Source organism: Musca autumnalis, unplaced genomic scaffold (assembly GCF_047663935.1).
Source record: "Musca autumnalis isolate F117 unplaced genomic scaffold, ASM4766393v1 scaffold_3, whole genome shotgun sequence".
Lineage (NCBI taxonomy): Eukaryota > Metazoa > Arthropoda > Insecta > Diptera > Muscidae > Musca > Musca autumnalis.
In genome coordinates this window covers 225210547-225233106 of record NW_027411866.1, presented here as the reverse complement: position 1 = coordinate 225233106, position 22560 = coordinate 225210547, and the positions used below count along the sequence as shown (strand labels likewise).

General features: G+C 32.6%; 1 protein-coding gene across 4 annotated transcripts in view; it reads right to left on the bottom strand.

Moving 5' to 3' along the window:
• The window catches only part of Ac13E (Adenylyl cyclase 13E), a 429881-nt gene that overhangs the window by 22048 nt on the left and 385273 nt on the right, over positions 1 to 22560 (bottom strand). For all 4 annotated transcript variants that reach the window (XM_073976991.1, XM_073976990.1, XM_073976989.1 and 1 more), the window contains one exon: positions 4654 to 4931. In XM_073976991.1, the coding sequence (XP_073833092.1) occupies positions 4654 to 4931 (278 nt within the window). The remainder of the gene's footprint in view (positions 1 to 4653; positions 4932 to 22560) is intronic.

Below are 22560 nucleotides of genomic sequence, written 5' to 3'. Positions count from 1 at the left end.
TTGAACTATTTCGGTCTCGGAACTATTTGGAATGAAAGAAACGATGAAAGAGAAATATTCGTTGAACTATATCGATCTCGGAACTATTTGGAACTATCGAACTATTTTAAGGAACTAGTTCCTTTTGGGAAAAGGAACTAGAAAGATCGATCCGCTCCGGGAACTAGATTGCCCAAGTCTAGTAGTGATTAGTACCAGGTTCCACCACCTCGACATACGCATATGGGAAAACGAGAAACCAGATCGATCATATTGTGAAAGACGAAAGGCATTCTACCAGTGCGTTAGATGTCCGATGGATTCGAGGAGCAAACATCGATTCGGACCATGTCCTTGTAGCAGCCAAGGTACGTACTCGTCTTAATGTTGCAGCAAACGTGCGATCAAACATGGGACCGAAACTGGATGTCCAGATGCTGCAAACCCAACAGATAGCACAAGCCTACTCCGCTTAATAGGCCCACATGCTGAAAGACGGCACTCCTTGTCCCGACAATGTGTAAGCGCAGTGCCAAAGAATAGCTGACTCTATTTAAACTGCCGCAAAATCTATTCTTGGGTACCAAAAACCACCAGAGTCTAAAACACCATACTGAAGTGTGTGGTGCAGGCACATTCTCCTGCAAATAAGATGAAGGAAATCTGGTAACTGATACGAATAGCGTACTGAGGGGAACTGGAAGGATCATTTCATGAAGCTCTTAGTATAGAATATGGTCGGCGATGAAGATACCGCAAAACCAATCGCAAACGACGACCTTGAATGTCTACCACCTAGCCAAAGGGAGGTCATGACAGGAATAAATCGGCATTAATATGCATCACTTCATAAGCGAAACGTTGGCAGGTAGAAAGCATGCCCTACGATTGGAACCTCAGTTTACTATGTCACAAAAAATGAGACAAGACGGTTTGTGCCAATTACAGAGGCACATGTCTTCTACCCATTACATACAAAGTGCTGTCGAGCATACTGTGTGAACGTCCAAAGGTTATGGACAATAAAATAATCGGGTAATACCAAATCTTCACACTGCTCCAAATACGTCGACTTTGTCGACAAGGTCGTCTTCGACATGCCAATTAAATCAAGGTGTTCCAAACCATGTCTGACTTTGGCATCCTTACTTACTTAGCTGGCCATTTGTTCCATAGACCGAACTAAGAAAAGATCTCCAATTCTCTCTGTTTTTCGCTTCGCTTTCTGGAATACCGCGCCTTGTCATCTCTTCATCCACTTGTTTGCGCCATCTATTCCTTGGCCTCCCGATTCTGCGTGCACCGCCATGTGTCATGTATTCATACGCCTTTTTAGCGGGTTCATCATCTTTCATTCTTATGATATGGCCTAGCCAACGCAATCGTTGCATCTCGATACGTTTAACTATATTCATGTCTTTGTATAGCTGATATAGCTCGTGGTTCATACGACGTCGATATTCACTGTCAACGCAGATTGGTCCGTAGATCTATCGAAGAATTTTTCTTTCAAACACGCCAAGCACTGCCTTATCTGCTTGCGCAAGTACCCAGGCTTCGGAGTTGTGGCTTTGTTTTTAAAGTGCTTTCTTAAGCCAAAGTAGCATCTGTTGGCCAATACTATTCTTCTTCTTATTTCACAACTGATGTTGTGTGTTGTGTTTATGGCAGTGCCGAGGTAGACGAAGTCTTTAACTACATCAAAATAATAGGTATCAACTTCCACAGTTGGTCCGAGCGCTATGGTCGCTTTGCGCGTCGACACCATCAATTTCGTCTTTTCGCCGTTTACCGCCAGACCCACTTTCGCAGATTCTGCTTCGACCTTCCTAAAGGTATCAGTTACTTCCTTTACTGATCGTCCCATGATGTCTATGTCATCAGCATAGGCAAGTAACATGTGACTATTGGTGTAAATTTTACCATTTCTTTTGACATTTGCATCTCGTATTACCTTTTCCAGAGCTTTGCGGGGATACCAAATTCAAACATTGCATGGAATACCCTTGATCGGCGGGGACTGTCGAATGCTGCTTTATAATCGACAAAAAGGTGATATGTATGTGTCAATCTGCATCTCTTGGGTCTTCTCCAGGATTTGCCGCAGGGTAAATATCTGGTCAATGGTGGACTGGCCAGGTCTAAAGCCACATTGGTATGGTCCAATTATTTCGTTTCGTTTCGGCTTTAGTCGTTCGCACAATATCCCTGACACTATCTTATAGGCAATAGGGAGAAGACTTGTGCCCCTATAGTTGGAGCACACAGTCTTATCTCCTTTCTTGTGGACGGGACAGAGGATGCTCAGGTTCCAATCGTCGGGTACGCGTTCTTCCTGCCAGATGGTGCTAACTAACTGATGCATACACCTTATCAGCGCGTCGCCTCCGGTTTTAAACAGCTCGGCTGGTAAGCCATCGGCTCCTTTATTTATTATTCTTTAGCCGGTTAATTGCTGTTTTTACCTCATCTTGGCCGGGCGGTATACATTCTATACCATCTTCTGGGATTGGATCTGTGGTATCATCGCCATCGCTACTATTGGATACCAGCAGATTGGAGAAATGTTCCTTCCATATCCCGAGCACGCTATCTGTATCTGTTACCAGATTACATTTCTGGTCTCTACAGGAGGATGTGCCTGTACCAAAGCCATCTGTTTGATGTTTCACTCTTTGGTAGAATTTTCGGCTCCTGCTTTTCCATTTCTCTCTTTTTCTTGCGGAAAAGACGTTTCTCCTCTCTCCTTTTCTCCCGATATCTCTCTCGTGCGCTACGCGTTGTTACTGATTGTAAAGTAGCTCTGTATGCCGCATTTTTTTCTTCGGTAGCAGCACGACACTCCTGGTCATACCACGGATTCCTTTGTGGAGGTCTCTGGAATCCAAGTATGGATTTTGCGGCTGTTTGCATGGAGTGGACAATATTTTGCCATTGTGTTGTTATGTTATCGGGACAAGGAGTGCTCGCGTTAAGCAATTGGGCTAGTTGAGTGGAATATGCTGTGACTATCTGTTGTGTTTGCAGCCTATCGATGTCCAACTTCCGCGTTGTGTCTGCAAAAAGGTAGTGGTCCGAATCAATGTTTGCGCCTCGGAACGATCGTACATTCAACACGCTCTATGAATGTCTTCCATCTATCACAACGTGATCAATTTGATTACTTGTTCTTTGATCTGGAGACAGTCAGGTACCCTTATGAATATTAAATCTGGTACTGCTAACTACCATGTTTTTTGCAGCTGCAAAGTCTATCAGCCTCATACCATTGTCAGATGTTTCACTGTGGAGACTGAAATTCCTGACTGTTGGGCCAAAGATATTCTCCTTTCCAATTTTGGCATTAAAATCATATGTTTCTTCTAAGCGCTCGTAAAATATATCTTTGATCTGTTCGTCCTTTTCTTCAGTGGGAGCATGAGCGCAAATAAAGCTGACGTTGAAGAATTTAGCTTTTATTCGAATTGCAGCAAGTCTTTCCCAGGTGCAGATTCGCAGATCATGGTCCTTAAAACGGGGTTCGTCAACTTTAGAGGGGTTTGTTTTTCTTTTCTTTCGTTTTTTCATAGTAGACTGTTTTTTCTAGGGGAGGGTTACTAACCCGACGCCCAAACCCAAGTTTTTAACGTTCTTATGGGTGAACGCGCGGCACATGTTAGCTCACTACCTTTAACGGGTGTTAAAGGCAGTTCCCCAGGTGACACCACGGGGGGTCAGTGTCCACTTGAGATGAAAGAGGGACCAAGATAAATCCTGGGCTTTGCCATGTTAAAACCGGTCAGGACCGTTGCTTGGTATCTTCCATCCCCTACGTCACCCTTGGTTTACTATGTCACAAAAAAGGAGACAAGACGGTTTGTGCCAATTACAGAGGCACACGCCTCCTACCCATCGCAAAAAAAGTGCTGTCGAGCATACTGTGTGAACGTCAAAAGCTTATGGTCAATAAAATAATTGGGTAACACCAAATCTTCACACCGCTCCAAATACGTCGACTTAGTCGACTACAAGGTCGTCTTCGACAGGCCAATTAAATCAATGTGTTCCAAACCATGTCTGTCTTTGGTATCCCTACAAACCTAATAGGATCAGCAGTTATAATAGGAAAGAACATCTCCTAGCCTTTTAACACGAACAAGGTTTCGGGTAAGGTGACAGTCTATCGTTTGACCTATTTAACATTCTTCTGAAAGACGTCATACGAGATACGAATGTATACACGGCCAGAGATAAAAATATCACAATATACAATAAAGAAATAATGTTACTGGCCTACGCAGATGACATAGAAATAATAGGTGGATTAACGCGAGCCGTAACAGCCACCTTTGGAAAAATTAAAAATGAGTAACAGAAATAAGTTAAGTAAAAATTTAAAGCAGATACATTTCAAGTCCTATGTTCCCAAGTGGAAAAATAAAGGAAAACAAAAACATTTCAAGCTAGAATTGTCAATACCTCCAGACGAATAAGTAATGATATGAAGTATACGCATAGAAGAATTATACGTACCTTCTCTGAGCGTTACTGTATTCCATTACTTATACGACCAAAAGTACTTTACTTTCAAAAGCGTTTTAAGCGGTTGCCCCTAAACTCAAACTTGATTTTTAGTATTACGTTCTAACAACATCTTACCCTTACAATATATTTCTCATAACTAATTCGACTTACCGATATCTCATTCGCACATGTGAAAAGACGCTGGTCTGAAATTGACCTTCCAGTACGGCTGAATCGAATTTCGGGTCTAGCCATGAATTGGAGGCAGCCCTCTCAAAGGCAACGGGCAACATGACGCTACAGCAGGAATGACGACGACCAGTTTGACTTAAATAGGTTTGTATGTGTGGGGCTAAAGCGATTTGTATGTCATCGGTGGAATTGTTACGACTGTCATTGGCTAAAACGCCAGGTGGCATGGCGGTGAAGCTGACTGATTGTCGACGCGACTGTAAAGAAAGAAAAAAAAAAAAAATACCAAAATTATTTCATGATACAAACGAAAGGTCAGATAAAGTGGAAAGATAGTGACAGGATATATTTGGAACCACAATTTCAAAATATGGTTCAGGGCTAAACACTCAAAAATGACAATAAAATTGTTCAGTAGTAGTAGTTCACTGAAGTAAAGTTGAAAAATATAATTAACAGTTCGATCTTCCACAAACATCCCATACGGGACAAGGGAGACTTCCCTCATATCAATGAGTGCACCCCGATTCATATGAGTTCAATAATAGGGGACCTACAGTTTATCGCCGAGTCCGAACGGCGCCAACATTACTGAGGGGTATTTTTGCCACGTCCCCTATTGTGTATACATTACGTCAATACTAATACGCATCGATGAACCATTATCACTTTTGTACGTTTCTCTCAACCATTCAATTGCATTTCACATTAAAAAACATCTCACAAAAGGCTGCTTAAAGAGTTCTCTGCAACAGCACATGGAGTTTAGCTTTAAGTGATTTTTCTAATTTCCTTCATTTTGCAGAGGAAACATTTCTAATTTTGTTTTGACCTCCTCGTTCCTTAGATTACCTTCTATTCGCAAGCAAGCATTCATTTACTCATTCATTGCACTGGAAATCAATTAATTGCACTTTACACCAACATTTCAAGTGTTTTCTCTCACTCATTTTCACAAATCCCCTTTTTCTTGCCGGCGCTGAGATGAAGGAGATGAGGGATCGCATTTCATGGCAATTAAAAGCCATTGCCTTTCACAATGGTTTCCTAATTTCATGTTCATGTTATTAGTTTTGATACCTCCTTCCCTGCACGTCGCCGTTTAGTGTGAAAAGGATACGGAAACTGGAAACGAGACAACTTCAATTTGCTGCTGAAGTATTATTGGACAAAGGGGTAATATTTCAAATTAGCGAGAAATTTTATATGAATGGGAAAAGTTGAAATAGATATTTCCCCTTTTGGGATGGTAGCGGAAAATGGTGGAAATTTTTAACACAATTATAAAGTGTAATGTTTTGGAAAATTTTGTTCGAAAGTTGTTTAAGTGAAATTGATGATGATATTGTTTCCAGGGAATGAGATAGTTTAAATTATATAGAAAAGTAAATTAAAGGGAACAGATTATGTAGAATTTAATTCATTTTGAAAAATCTCAGTTTAGGTTTTCCTACCGGAATTTTCCAAATATTCTCTTATTTTGAGGAGTGGTAAATTTGCTCTTAGCGTCATATCTTATAGTGAAAGTTAAAAGAACAAAATAAAAATAGAAAAGTTGTCGATATAAACTGTTATAATATTCATTCACTGAAGATATTACATGTGTAGAAGGCCAAGGAATATTCAAATGGAATAAGAATTAATCTTTCTATTGAAATTAAGAAGTTGGACGATCAGATGGATCATATAATGTATGGATGGATTTGAGCATTTAAATCGTATAAATTGTTCAGGTAATGTAGGAACTTTCATTTAAATGATTCTAAGATCTTCTTCTCATCGAAAATATACCAAATCGGTTGATCTTCTATAAGAAAATAGATGGATCTTCTACTATGCGATCGAAAGATTTGCTATTAGAGCATGTGGAAATAGATGAATATTCTCGAAGCTCGACGGATCTTCTTTGAGAAGGACGATTGATGGATTTTTTTTAAGAAGATCAATTGACTTCAATGACAAGATCGATGAATCTTCTGGCAGATGATCGGCAGATTTTCTAAGAGAATATTGATGGATCTTCTTTAAAAAGATTGATGGATTTTCCTTAAGAAGATTGATGGATCTTCTTTAGAAAGATTGATGGATTTTCTTTAAGAAGATTGATGGATATTATTTAAGAAGATTAATGGATTTTCTTTAAGAAGATTTATAAATGTTCGTCGAGAAGATCGATGGATCTTCTTTAAGGATATTGATGAATATGCTTTAAGAAAATTTATGAATATTTTTTTGGGAAGTTGATGGATTTTCTTTAAGAAGATTGATGAATCTTCTTCGAGAAGGTCGCTGGATCTTTTTTAGGAAGAGTGATGGATCTTCCACTAAATGATAGTTGGATCTTCTATGAGTAGATCGATGGATCATCTCTCAGATGCATAATGAGCTGTCTAGAAGAAGATATGTATATGAATATTCTTTAAGAATATCGATGGATCTTCTTTAGAAATATCTATGGGTATTCTTTAAGAAGATCGATGGATCTTCTCACAGATGATTGATTGACTTTCGAAGAAAAGATTGATGGATCTTCTTTAGGAAGATCGATGGATCTTCTTTAGGAAGATCGATGGATCTTCTTTAGGAATATCGGTGGATATTCTTTAAGAAGATCGATGGATCTTCTTTGATGGATATTCTTTAAGAAGATCGAGGGATCTTCTCACAGATGATTGATTGATTTTCTAAGAAAGGATTGATGGATTTTCTAAAAAAAGATGATGGATCTTCTTTAGGAAGATCGATGGATCTTCTTTAGGAAGATCTATGCATCTTCTTTAGGAAGATCGATGGATCTTCTTTAGGAAGATCGATGGATCTTCTTTAGGAATATCGATGGATCTTCTCACAGATGATTGATTGATTTTCTAAGAAAAGATTGATGGATTTTCTAAGAAAAGATGATGGATCTTCTTTAGGAAGATCGATGGATCTTCTTTAGGAATATCGGTGGATATTTTTTAAGAAGATCGATGGATCTTCTTTAGAAATATCGATGGATATTCTTTAAGAAGATCGAGGGTTCTTCTCACAGATGATTGATTGATTTTCTAAGAAAGGATTGATGGATTTTCTAAGAAAAGATGATGGATCTTCTTTAGGAAGATCGATGTATCTTCTTTAGGAATATCGATGGATATTCTTTAAAAAGATCGATGGATCTTCTCACAGATGATTGATTGATTTTCTAAGAAAGGATTGATGGATTTTCTAAGAAAAGATGATGGATCTTCTTTAGGAATATCCGTGGATATTCTTTAGGAATATCGGTGGATATTCTTTAAGAAGATCGAGGGATCTTCTCACAGATGATTGATTGATTTTCTAAGAAAGGATTGATGGATTTTCTAAGAAAAGATGATGGATCTTCTTTAGGAATATCGGTGGATATTCTTTAAGAAGATCGAGGGATCTTCTCAGATGGATATTCCTTAGGAATATCGGTGGATATTCTTTAAGAAGATCAAGGGATCTTCTCACAGATGATTGATTGATTTTCTAAGAAAGGATTGATGGATTTTCTAAGAAAAGATGATGGATCTTCTTTAGGAATATCGGTGGATATTCTTTAAGAAGATCGAGGGATCTTCTCACAGATGATTGATTGATTTTCTAAGAAAGGATTGATGGATTTTCTAAGAAAAGATGATGAATCTTCTTTAGGAATATCGGTGGATATTCTTTAAGAAGATCGAGGGATCTTCTCACAGATGATTGATTGATTTTCTAAGAAAGGATTGATGGATTTTCTAAGAAAAGATGATGGATCTTCTTTAGGAATATCCGTGGATATTCTTTAGGAATATCGGTGGATATTCTTTAAGAAGATCGAGGGATCTTCTCACAGATGATTGATGGATTTTCTAAGAAAAGATGATGGATCTTCTTTAGGAATATCCGTGGATATTCTTTAGGAATATCGGTGGATATTCTTTAAGAAGATCGAGGGATCTTCTCACAGATGATTGATTGATTTTCTAAGAAAGGATTGATGGATTTTCTAAGAAAAGATGATGGATCTTCTTTAGGAATATCCGTGGATATTCTTTAGGAATATCGGTGGATATTCTTTAAGAAGATAGAGAATTCTTCTCAGAGATGATTGATTGATTTTCTAAGAAAGAATTGATGGATTTTCTAAGAAAAGATGATGGATCTTCTTTAGGAATATCCGCGGATATTCTTTAGGAATATCGGTGGATATTCTTTAAGAAGATCGACGGATCTTCTTTAGGAATATTGATGGATATTCTTTAAGAAAATCGAGGGATCTTCTCACAGATGATTGATTGATTTTCTAAGAAAGGATTGATGGATTTTCTAAGAAAAGATGATGGATCTTCTTTAGGAAGATCGATGGATCTTCTTTAGGAATATCGGTGGATATTCTTTAAGAAGATCGATGGATCTTTTTTAGAACTATCGATGGATATTCTTTAAGAAGATCGAGGGATCTTCTCACAGATGATTGATTGATTTTCTAAGAAAGGATTGATGGATTTTCTAAGAAAAGATGGTGGATCTTCTTTAGGAAGATCGATGGATCTTCTTTAGGAATATCGATGGATATTCTTTAAGAAGATCGATGGATCTTCTCACAGATGATTGATTGATTTTCTAAGAAAGGATTAATGGATTTTCTAAGAAAAGATGATGGATCTTCTTTAGGAATATCGGTGGATATTCTTTAAGAAGATCGAGGGATCTTCTCACAGATGATTGATTGATTTTCTAAGAAAGGATTGATGGATTTTCTAAGAAAAGATGATGGATCTTCTTTAGGAATATCCGTGGATATTCTTTAGGAATATCGGTGGATATTCTTTAAGAAGATCGAGGGATCTTCTCACAGATGATTGATTGATTTTCTAAGAAAGGATTGATGGATTTTCTAAGAAAAGATGATGGATCTTCTTTAGGAATATCCGTGGATATTCTTTAGGAATATCGGTGGATATTCTTTAAGAAGATCGAGGGATCTTCTCACAGATGATTGATTGATTTTCTAAGAAAGGATTGATGGATTTTCTAAGAAAAGATGATGGATCTTCTTTAGGAATATCCGTGGATATTCTTTAAGAAAATCGAGGGATCTTCTCACAGATGATTGATTGATTTTCTAAGAAAGGATTGATGGATTTTCTAAGAAAAGATGATGGATCTTCTTTAGGAATATCGGTGGATATTCTTTAAGAAGATCGAGGGATCTTCTCAGATGGATATTCCTTAGGAATATCGGTGGATATTCTTTAAGAAGATCGTGGGATCTTCTCACAGATGATTGATTGATTTTCTAAGAAAGGATTGATTGATTTTCTAAGAAAAGATGATGGATCTTCTTCAGGAATATCCGTGGATATTCTTTAGGAATATCGGTGGATATTCTTTAAGAAGATCGAGGGATCTTCTCACAGATGATTGATTGATTTTCTAAGAAAGGATTGATGGATTTTCTAAGAAAAGATGATGGATCTTCTTTAGGAATATCGGTGGATATTCTTTAAGAAGATCGATGGATCTTTTTTAGAACTATCGATGGATATTCTTTAAGAAGATCGAGGGATCTTCTCACAGATGATTGATTGATTTTCTAAGAAAGGATTGATGGATTTTCTAAGAAAAGATGGTGGATCTTCTTTAGGAAGATCGATGGATTTTCTTTAGGAATATCGATGGATATTCTTTAAGAAGATCGATGGATCTTCTCACAGATGATTGATTGATTTTCTAAGAAAAGATTGATGGATTTTCTAAGAAAAGATGATGGATCTTCTTTAGGAAGATCGATGGATCTTTTATTTTTAATAATTTTAGGAAGATCGATGAATCTTCTTTAGAAAGATCGATGGATATTCTCACAGATGATTGATGGATTTTCTAAGAAAAGATTGATGGAATTTTTGAGAAATGATCGCTGGGTCTTCTTTAATAAGATTGATAAATCTTCTTCGAGAAGATCGATTGACCTTATTTGAAAAGATTAAGGATCTTCTTTAAGACGATTGATGGATCATATTTACGACGACCGATGGAAGATTAATGGATCTTCATCGATGGATTTTCTTAGAGGCGTATATGGATCTACTTTAGAATGATTGATGGAACTTCTTAAGGAAGATTGATGGATTTTCTATGAGAAGATCGATGGATCTTCTGTGAGAAAATTTACGGATCTTCTATGAGACTATCGATGGATTGTCTGTAAGAGGATGAGTGAGATTTTGAGAAGATCGATTGATCGCCTTTGTGAAGATCGAAGAAAATTCGTTAGAAGATCTAAAGTATTAAAGGATCTGCTTTAAGAAGATCGATGGGTCTTCTTTGAACAAATCTATCGAATGTTTTAACGAAGATCTTTAAGAAAAGCGATGGATCTTCGTTGAGAAATTCGATGGATTTTTTGAGAGAAGATCTTCTCTGAGAAGACCGACGGATTTTCTTTGAGAATACCTGCGGAACTTCTTTAAGAGACCTTTATGGTTTTTCTAGAGAAGATCGATTGAGAAAAAAGACGGATCTTCTTTAAGAACATCGATGGAACTTCTTTTAGAATAATATCGTCGATCTTCTTTGAGAAGATCGCTGGATCTTTTACGAAAAGATCTATGGGTCTTCTTTGGAAGTATCAATGGATCTGCTTCAAGAAGATCGATGGGTCTTCTTTTAACAAATCTATCGATCTTTTTTTTGAAGAAGATCTTTACGAAAATCGATGGATCTTCGTTGAGAAAATCGATGGATTTTTTTGAGAGAAGATATTCTCTGAGAAGACCGATGGATCTTCTTTGAGAAGACCTATGGAACTTCTTTAAGAAGACCGACGGACCTTCTCACAGATTATTGTTGGTTTTTCTAAGAGAAGATCGATTGGGAAAATAGACGGATCTTCTTTGAGAAGATCGATGGAACTAAAAAGGATATCTTCGATTTTCTTTGAGATGGTCGGGGGATCTTTTATGAAAAGATCTATGGGTCTTCTTTGAAAGTATCAATGGATCTGCTTCAAGAAGATCGATGGGTCTTCTTTTTTATGAAAATTATCTTTAAAAAAAATCTATGGATCTTTCGAGAGATGATATTCTCCGAGAAGGCCTATGGATTTTCTTTAAGAATACCAATGGACCTCCTCGTAGATTATTGATGGTTTTCTAAGAGAAGATCGATGGATCTTGTTTGAGAAAATAGACGGATCTTCTTTGAGAAGATCGGGGGAAATTCTTTTAGAAGAATACCTTCGATCTTCTTTGAGAATATCGTGGGATCCTTGACGAAAAGATCAATGGGTCTTCTTAGAAAGTATCAATGTATCTGCTTCAAGAAGATCGATTGGACTTTTTTGAACAAATAGTGAACTTTTTTGAAGAAGATCTTTAAGAAGATCGATGGATTTTCATTGAGAAAATCGATGGATCTTTGAGAGAAGATTTGGGAAGACCGATGGATCTCCTTTGAGAAGACCTATGGACCTCCTTTAGGAAGATCGATGAGTTTTTTCTTTCGAGAAGATTGGTGGGGTTTCTTTGAGAGGATCGATAGATCTATTTATCTTCTTTGGGAAGAACGGTAAATATTTTACGACAAAATCTATGGGTCTTCTTTGAGAAGATCGACGGATGTTCTGTGAGAATGTCGATAAAATATTTTGAGAATTTCGATGGATCTTCTTTAAAAAGATCGAGTGGTCTTTGAGACGATCAATAGGTATTTTTTAAGAAGATCAATGAATCTTCTTAGGAATAGTTATGGATCACCGGTAAGAAGGCCTATGGTTCTTCTTTGGGAAACTCTACAGATTTTCATGGAGATGATCCATAGATCATCATAGATCTTTTTGGAGTAGTTTTGTGGATTTCTTTTGCAGAAAATCGATAGATCTTCTAAAAGAAGTTCTCTGAATCTTTTATGAGAATCAATGGTATCAGCCTCGTTTATGCCACCCTCAGATCATTTTGGGCTAACCGTCATCGTCAGTTTTTTCATAATGCTTCGGATTAGACGATCAAGGTTTTGGCGTAAAATTGGTCTTTCCACTAACCTTGCTCGATTTCGCAGACGTACGAGGCTGCTGCGAAGTTGCACTGACGGAAGGCATTTTAGTCTATTAATCGTCACGGAATCATACGAAAGAACGGATGTATCGATTGTGACAGTGTCGACTACTTCCTTGTTGTCTGCTGTTCCTCAGAAGAACTTAACCTCTTTACGAGCACTGGCCATGATTTTCGATTAATTGGCTGTGGATTTACGGCCTTGGAATGGGTCGAGACTGTCAAGTACGCATTAATGCTTAGACAGTTTGCGTGCACAACTTCGTCTCATGGTGTCACAGACTCACAAATGTTCCGACAGTTTGCGTTGGCGCCTTTATTGGATGTTTTCTCTGGTACGGAATTTGGTAAGTCAGGCAGTTGAGAAGCAAAGCGGAACATTCTTCTGAGCGTTCTGGTACATGCAGTTTTTGCCTTTTTTTGGCTTTGTCGCAGCCTTTTGGAAGATTGTGATCTAAGCGCATTGGCCGAAGACTATCCGTTTGCCGTTGAGAGGGGAATAAGATGACCTCCAAGATCTTCTTAACCTTCACAGGTTGTGACACAGTTACCTTCGGATTCATTTCTAAGGTTTAAGGTGTCTCTGGTGGTATCAACAGCTCCTCTATTTTCCAATATTGCGCTTTTGTCAAAACCTTTGTATCCGTCCTGTCACTAGAAGAGGATGTGGGGACTTGCTCAATCCTATAGGGGTTTCGACAGGTATCACTCTTGTTCCCACTTTATGTGAGAATTTCGTCGAAATTCCTTTCGTTTGTAAAAGGATAGGGATAGTTCATCGTGAGGTTTCTCACAACTCCGAGGTGTGTTCTCATTAACTGAAATTATCGCTCAGAGAGTATTGTTGTATGTTTCTGTCCTGCTTTGGCATTTTATGGAACAGAAGACGAAGATGTCAGCGAACCATCCATTCTTTTGTTGAATGAGTTTCTTTTACCAACTTCCGCCCTAAGAGGTCGATTCAGCATAATTTCCGAGGTAGGTATCCTAAGTGGTGGTGGGAACATTGCACACTTTAGTATCTCTAGATTCTTCCTCGTCCATCAGTAATACATTTTCCAAATGTCGTCTGGAATGCTGTCTTCCCTGAAACTTTGGTCCACTTTTTTTGGAGTTCCTTTTTTTTAATTTTTCGGGTCGCTCTACTGTACATACATCCTGAAGGGAAAAAGAGACTTTTCTCATATGAGTAAGTGCACCCCGATTCATATTAGGTCAATGATATTGGACCTACTGTTTACATCCGTGTCCGAACGGCGTGCCTAAAAGCACCACTCTTTGTGAAGTTTTTCATGGCTGAGATACTGAGGGGTATTTGCATCCCAGCCACAATTACATTCCGTTTATGTGTCACACACGAACTTGAGCTGCTGCCGACAGTAGTGAGAGAATAACTGTAATTGTCTATTATTCTAACAGTCAGGTAGAGGAAGTTAAGACTGAGGGTGCCACGGCATCCATACCAACATTAGCCGAAGGTTTTTTCGTTTTTTTGGATATCCATGAGATATTGAATTTGTGGAGGGACTTTTTAAGGTGCCCAAGTATCACGGGGCTCCCTAGACTCCTTAGACTACATATATATGTTGGCACAAAATGCGTTTTAGGCAATTGAAGTCGATTAAAAAAGAATCAACCGATTTGTTCCAAACTTTGGATCATTTAATATTTTCTCCAAGCTAAGTTTATGTTCGAAGATGGGCCATATCGACTCCCTCCTTCAGGCAAAAGTGCAGTTTAAGGACACATTTTTGATGCTTTTAAATGTTTTTACCTTTATGGCATCTTTTACGACGATCAATTGTTTTGTAGAGCAACTCTATCCTTCTTGAGATGGACCAAAGTCTCTAGGAAACCCTGGTGACACCAACTAAAATGACAGATGAGCACGAAGATACGAATAGAGTATCCGATTTGGACGAAACTTTGCACATCGTACAATTTTTTGGCAAACGTATATTTAGTTCCAAGTGGATCTGTATCTCCCAAATGTTCACCATTTTCCTTTAAGTGCAGTTTAAGAACTTTTCGAGGATCCTTTGGAAAAGGTACTGCTTGTGGTGATGTAATGTTGTTGGTGGGTAAATTTAAATCATACGGAGACCAATTAAAATGGCTGAAAAACATGTAAAAAAGTGTCAGTAGGCTTTGCAGACAGAGATATACCCTCAACCTACGTGGATTGAAACATTAATCTACGGACAGATCGAATGTATTTAAGGTTTTTTTTAGAATGTTGTGTCCCTTTTTGGACATTTGAACTTGAAGTAGGATTAAATTTCAGAAGTGTCGCGGAAGAGGTACTTAAAGAAATGGACCGTCATTATGGAAGAGGATCATATTTTGGGAGTCATATCTTTTCGATAGATATCACGCCCACTAGTCACTTCAGTCGGTCGTCCACGGAAAACATAATACATATATCTGTAAACAGGACCACAACAAACAGCATCGGTATACATTTCCAAAGGATCTCGAAACAGACCCTAAACTACACTTAGACACGAATGTTGAATTTTTGTGGTGGAGGCACCTAAACTAAATATGGACAAAATAGTAGGAGATCCAAAGTTTGGACCAAATTGTTTACCCTGTTCCAAAGATATCGTGCATACCATTTTAGTGTCATTTTTAGATATTGGGTGGAAGTACCGGAAGTTGTGGACCAGTATGCAATTATGTTTGGGCAAAATATGACAAAGGCCAAATATTGCACTAAATCGGTTGATCAGCTCGAGAGCTTTTACACCTCTCGGTGCCTGCCTCTGAAAAAAAAGTTTACCGTCGAATTGATGCAGCGAATACAATTTGCTTCAACAAAAATCACAGTTATTCGAGAGCAGGTCTTAAAGTGAACCTATTCGAATTTTTGTGTGGGAGGTGCCCGAAAGAGTGGACAACTATAGTTCATATTTAAACCTGATCTATATCTATATCTGGTAGATATATTAGGATATGTAAAGTATGGACAAATCCGTCACTCTCAACATTTTTGAACTTTTGTGGGGAAGGTACCTGAAGGAGTGGACCTGTATGGTTTATCTTCACACTTAAACCAAGTTAGGACAAAATATTACGAATGCCAAATTTGGACCGAATCGGTAGATCCGTTCGAGAGTTATCTTGCCCTCAATCCACTACACACGGTGTCATAGGGGATTTTTGCACCTTTCAGGCTATTTTTCAGGAAGAGTGGACTTGCCCCTGCTGAAACTTGTCCGAAATTTTGTGTGGAAGGTACCCGAAAGAGTGAACCGATTGATGCATGTTATTGATTGATCCACATATTGATCATCTAAGTCTGGTAGAAATTTCTCAATGTGCATAATATGTACCAAATTGGTTACTCCCTTCAAGAGTTGTCGTGTGCACAAATTTTCGAACATTTTCGAATTTTTATGAGGGGGGTACCGGAAGGAGTGGACCAATATAAGTAATCTTCAAAATATGCGCTTTTCTTGGAACGTCCACAATCATTAAGATAAATGCCCCCAAAATTTAGAAATTTTTGTTGGCATGTTCGGACGTCAAAAAAACACACAATTTTGAAAACCCCGAAAATGAGGGAGAAAAAAATTAACATTTCTTTAAGGATTTTGGTAGTACGTCGTTTTGTTAACTTGTTCCTAAACATTCACATACAACTCCACATTGTTATTTACTTAAATATGTAAAATGTTTACAAACTATATTCAAAATTCCAACTCCTCAACAATGTTAACAAATTATTTATTTTTACACAACAGCTACCAGAATTCTTGTAATACCACGAATGCACAACATTTTTGTTGTTGCTGTTGTTTATTTTGTAATGTATTCATTGGTGCATACATACTTTGTTATACCCTCTAAAGGTGTATAAATAATTCAGTCATACACTCATGTATATATGTATGTGTTAACAAACACTATAAAACATGTACTAGTATACTGGACAAACAAACCACCAACCAAAAAAAAAAAACACTTTTTGACCTAACTTTAGTTCGACACAATTGTTTTTTCATTGATCGCTGTTGTTGTTGTTGCTTGGTCTGCGGTCAAATGTTAGTGGACATTATATGGAACTATCACAGCAGTGGCTAGAGGCTTCCACATGCATATAACATACACGTGTTTGATATAATGTCATCAACAAAACACTGTTGCCCTTGTTATGTTTGTGTACTGGTGGTGGTGGCGGTGCTGGTGGTTGGTATTGGTGATGGGTTGTGATGGAAGTTTAGGTCTTTAGAGCTTTGATGGTTGGTCGCTTGCCTTCTGGTATTGTTCGCTTGAATGCGTTACTGGTTGTTTAGTGGTGACTCGTGTCGTTTGAAATGTCAACCAACAAACACACACATATTCATAGTCCAGTTATGGCGGCAACGGCCTTTAACGCAAAAACGGTTTTTTTGTTTGATACTCGGGAAAAAGTGTTTCATACTTTGCAATTTATGAATTGCAGATTTGAGTAGGCAAATGAAGCCATATTCAAGTGGGGCGGCTATGCATCATGCATGTTTGTGGTGGTGATGCAGCTATGCAACTGGGTGGGAAAAGCCACAACAAATATGTACACATGTCGGGATTTGAGGACAATTTAAAAATAAAAACCCATTACTTTTGAGAGAATATTGTCTTAGTTAAATGGAAAAGCGGTGTAGTTAAATGGAAAGCGTAGTTTAATGGAAAAACGTCAATTTTTGCAAAAAATGTTTTTAAATTTGATTTAAAAAATATTTTATTTAAGCATTGATATTTTAAACAAATAGCTAAAAAAATTTAAATTTTTAAAAAATTAAAAAATAAACATTTATTTTATAAACACCGATTTAAAAAAGTTATAAACGTGGATTTTTTAAAAAATATTTTTTTTATAACCATCGATTTTTAAAAATATATATTTTTATGAACGTGGATTAAAAAACATTATTTTTAATAAACTTGGATTTTTAAAAAATATTTTTTTATCGAAGTGAATTTTCTAAAAAATATTTTTATCAACGTAGATTTTTTTAAAAAAGATTTTATCAACGTCGATTTGAAAAACATTCTATTTAATAAACTTCGATTTTTTAAAAAATATTTTTTTATCAACGTGTATTTTCTAAAAAATATTTTTTACAATTAACGTGGATTTTTTAAAAACTTTTTTACTATTAACGTGGATTAAAAAAAAAAACATTTTTTACTATTAACGTGGATTAAAAAAAACATTTTTTACAATTAACGTGGATTTTTAAAAAATATTTTTTACAATTGACGTGGATTTTTAACAAATATATTTTACAATTAACGTGGATTTTTAAAAAATATATTTTACAATTAACGTGGATTTTTAAAAAATATTTTTTACAATGAAGTGGATTTTTAAAAAAAATATTTTTTACAATTAACGTGGATTTTTTAAAAAATATCTTTTACAATTAATGTGTATTTTTAAAAAATATTTTTTACAATTAACGTGGATTTTTTAAAAAATATTTTTTACAATTAACGTGTATTTTTTAAAAAATATATTTTATAATTAACGTGGATTTTTTAAAAAATATTTTTTACAATTAACGTGGATTTTTAAAAAAATATTTTTTACAATTAACGTAAATTTTTTAAAAAATATTTTTTACAATTAACGTGGATTTTTTAAAAAATATTTTTTACAATTAACGTGGATTTTTTAAAAAATATTGTTTACAATTAACGTGGATTTTATTAAAATTATTTTTTACAATTAACGTGGATTTTTTAAAATTATTTTTTACAATTAACTTGGATTTTTTAAAAAATATTTTTTACAATTAAAAAATAATTTTTACAATTAACGTGGATTTTTTAAAAAATATTTTTTACAATTAACTTGGATTTTTTAAAAAATATTTTTTACAATTAACGTGGATTTTTTAAAAAATATTTTTTACAATTAACGTGGATTTTTTAAAAAATATTTTTTACAATTTACGTGGATTTTTTAAAAAATATTTTTTACAATTAACGTGGATTTTATAAAAAATATTTTTTACAATTAACATGGATTTTTTAAAAAATATTTTTTATCATTAACGTGGATTTTTTAAAAAATATTTTTTACAATTAACGTGGATTTTTTAAAAAATATTTTTTACAATTAACGTGGATTTTTTAAAAAATATTTTTTACAATTAACGTGGATTTTTTAAAAAATATTTTTTACAATTAACGTGGATTTTTTAAAAACTTTTTTACTATTAACGTGGATTAAAAAAAAAACATTTTTTACTATTAACGTGGATTAAAAAAAACATTTTTTACAATTAACGTGGATTTTTAAAAAAATATTTTTTACAATTGACGTGGATTTTTAACAAATATATTTTACAATTAACGTGGGTTTTTAAAAAATATATTTTACAATTAACGTGGATTTTTAAAAAATATTTTTTACAATGAAGTGGATTTTTAAAAAAAATATTTTTTACAATTAACGTGGATTTTTTAAAAAATATCTTTTACAATTAATGTGTATTTTTAAAAAATATTTTTTACAATTAACGTGGATTTTTTAAAAAATATTTTTTACAATTAACGTGGATTTTTTAAAAAATATTGTTTACAATTAACGTGGATTTTTTTAAAATTATTTTTTACAATTAACGTGGATTTTTTAAAATTATTTTTTACAATTAACTTGGATTTTTTAAAAAATATTTTTTACAATTAAAAAATAATTTTTACAATTAACGTGGATTTTTTAAAAAATATTTTTTACAATTAACATGGATTTTTTAAAAAATATTTTTTACAATTAACGTGGATTTTTTAAAAAATATTTTTTACAATTTACGTGGATTTTTTAAAAAATATTTTTTACAATTAACGTGGATTTTTTAAAAAATATTTTTTACAATTAACGTGGATTTTTTAAAAAATATTTTTTACAATTAACGTGGATTTTTTAAAAAATATTTTTTACAATTAACGTGGATTTTTTAAAAAATATTTTTTACAATTAACGTGGATTTTTTAAAAAATATTTTTTACAATTAACGTGGATTTTTTAAAAAATATTGTTTACAATTAACGTGGATTTTTTTAAAATTATTTTTTACAATTAACGTGGATTTTTTAAAATTATTTTTTACAATTAACTTGGATTTTTTAAAAAATATTTTTTACAATTAAAAAATAATTTTTACAATTAACGTGGATTTTTTAAAAAATATTTTTTACAATTAACATGGATTTTTTAAAAAATATTTTTTACAATTAACGTGGATTTTTTAAAAAATATTTTTTACAATTTACGTGGATTTTTTAAAAAATATTTTTTACAATTAACGTGGATTTTTTAAAAAATATTTTTTACAATTAACGTGGATTTTTTAAAAAATATTTTTTACAATTAACGTGGATTTTTTAAAAAATATTTTTTACAATTAACGTGGATTTTTTAAAAAAAAATTTTTACAATTAACGTGGATTTTTTAAAAAATATTTTTTACAATTAACGTGGATTTTTTAAAAAATATTTTTTACAATTAACGTGGATTTTTTAAAAACTTTTTTACTATTAACGTGGATTAAAAAAAAAACATTTTTTACTATTAACGTGGATTAAAAAAAAACATTTTTTACAATTAACGTGGATTTTTAAAAAATATTTTTTACAATTGACGTGGATTTTTAACAAATATATTTTACAATTAACGTGGATTTTTAAAAAATATATTTTACAATTAACGTGGATTTTTAAAAAATATATTTTACAATTAACGTGGATTTTTAAAAAATATTTTTTACAATGAAGTGGATTTTTAAAAAAAATATTTTTTACAATTAACGTGGATTTTTTAAAAAATATCTTTTACAATTAATGTGTATTTTTAAAAAATATTTTTTACAATTAACGTGGATTTTTTAAAAAATATTTTTTACAATTAACGTGTATTTTTTAAAAAATATATTTTATAATTAACGTGGATTTTTTAAAAAATATTTTTTACAATTAACGTGTATTTTTTAAAAAATATTTTTTACAATTAACGTGGATTTTTTAAAAAATATTTTTTACAATTAACGTGGATTTTTTAAAAAATATTGTTTACAATTAACGTGGATTTTTTTAAAATTATTTTTTACAATTAACGTGGATTTTTTAAAATTATTTTTTACAATTAACTTGGATTTTTTAAAAAATATTTTTTACAATTAAAAAATAATTTTTACAATTAACGTGGATTTTTTAAAAAATATTTTTTACAATTAACGTGGATTTTTTAAAAAATATTTTTTACAATTAACGTGGATTTTTTAAAAAATATTTTTTACAATTAACGTGGATTTTTTAAAAAATATTTTTTACAATTAACGTGGATTTTTTAAAAAATATTTTTTACAATTAACGTGGATTTTTTAAAAAATATTTTTTACAATTAACGTGGATTTTTTAAAAACTTTTTTACTATTAACGTGGATTAAAAAAAAAACATTTTTTACTATTAACGTGGATTAAAAAAAAACATTTTTTACAATTAACGTGGATTTTAAAAAAATATTTTTTACAATTGACGTGGATTTTTAACAAATATATTTTACAATTAACGTGGATTTTTAAAAAATATATTTTACAATTAACGTGGATTTTTAAAAAATATATTTTACAATTAACGTGGATTTTTAAAAAATATTTTTTACAATGAAGTGGATTTTTAAAAAAAATATTTTTTACAATTAACGTGGATTTTTTAAAAAATATCTTTTACAATTAATGTGTATTTTTAAAAAATATTTTTTACAATTAACGTGGATTTTTTAAAAAATATTTTTTACAATTAACGTGTATTTTTTAAAAAATATATTTTATAATTAACGTGGATTTTTTAAAAAATATTTTTTACAATTAACGTGTATTTTTTAAAAAATATTTTTTACAATTAACGTGGATTTTTTAAAAAATATTTTTTACAATTAACGTGGATTTTTTAAAAAATATTGTTTACAATTAACGTGGATTTTTTTAAAATTATTTTTTACAATTAACGTGGATTTTTTAAAATTATTTTTTACAATTAACTTGGATTTTTTAAAAAATATTTTTTACAATTAAAAAATAATTTTTACAATTAACGTGGATTTTTTAAAAAATATTTTTTACAATTAACGTGGATTTTTTAAAAAATATTTTTTACAATTAACGTGGATTTTTTAAAAAATATTTTTTACAATTAACGTGGATTTTTTAAAAAATATTTTTTACAATTAACGTGGATTTTTTAAAAAATATTTTTTACAATTAACGTGGATTTTTTAAAAAATATTTTTTACAATTAACGTGGATTTTTTAAAAAATATTTTTTACAATTAACGTGGATTTTTTAAAAAATATTTTTTACAATTAACGTGGATTTTTTAAAAAATATTTTTTACAATTAACGTGGATTTTTTAAAAAATATTTTTTACAATTAACGTGGATTTTTTAAAATTATTTTTTACAATTAACTTGGATTTTTTAAAAAATATTTTTTACAATTAAAAAATAATTTTTACAATTAACGTGGATTTTTTAAAAAATATTTTTTACAATTAACATGGATTTTTTAAAAAATATTTTTTACAATTAACGTGGATTTTTTAAAAAATATTTTTTACAATTAACGTGGATTTTGTAAAAAATATTTTTTGCAATTAACGTGGATTTTGTAAAAAATATTTTTTGCAATTAACGTGGATTTTGTAAAAAATATTTTTTACAATTAACGTGGATTTTTTAAAAAATATTTTTTACAATTAACGTGGATTTTTTAAAAAATATTTTTTACAATTAACGTGGATTTTTTAAAAAATATTTTTTACAATTTACGTGGATTTTTTAAAAAATAT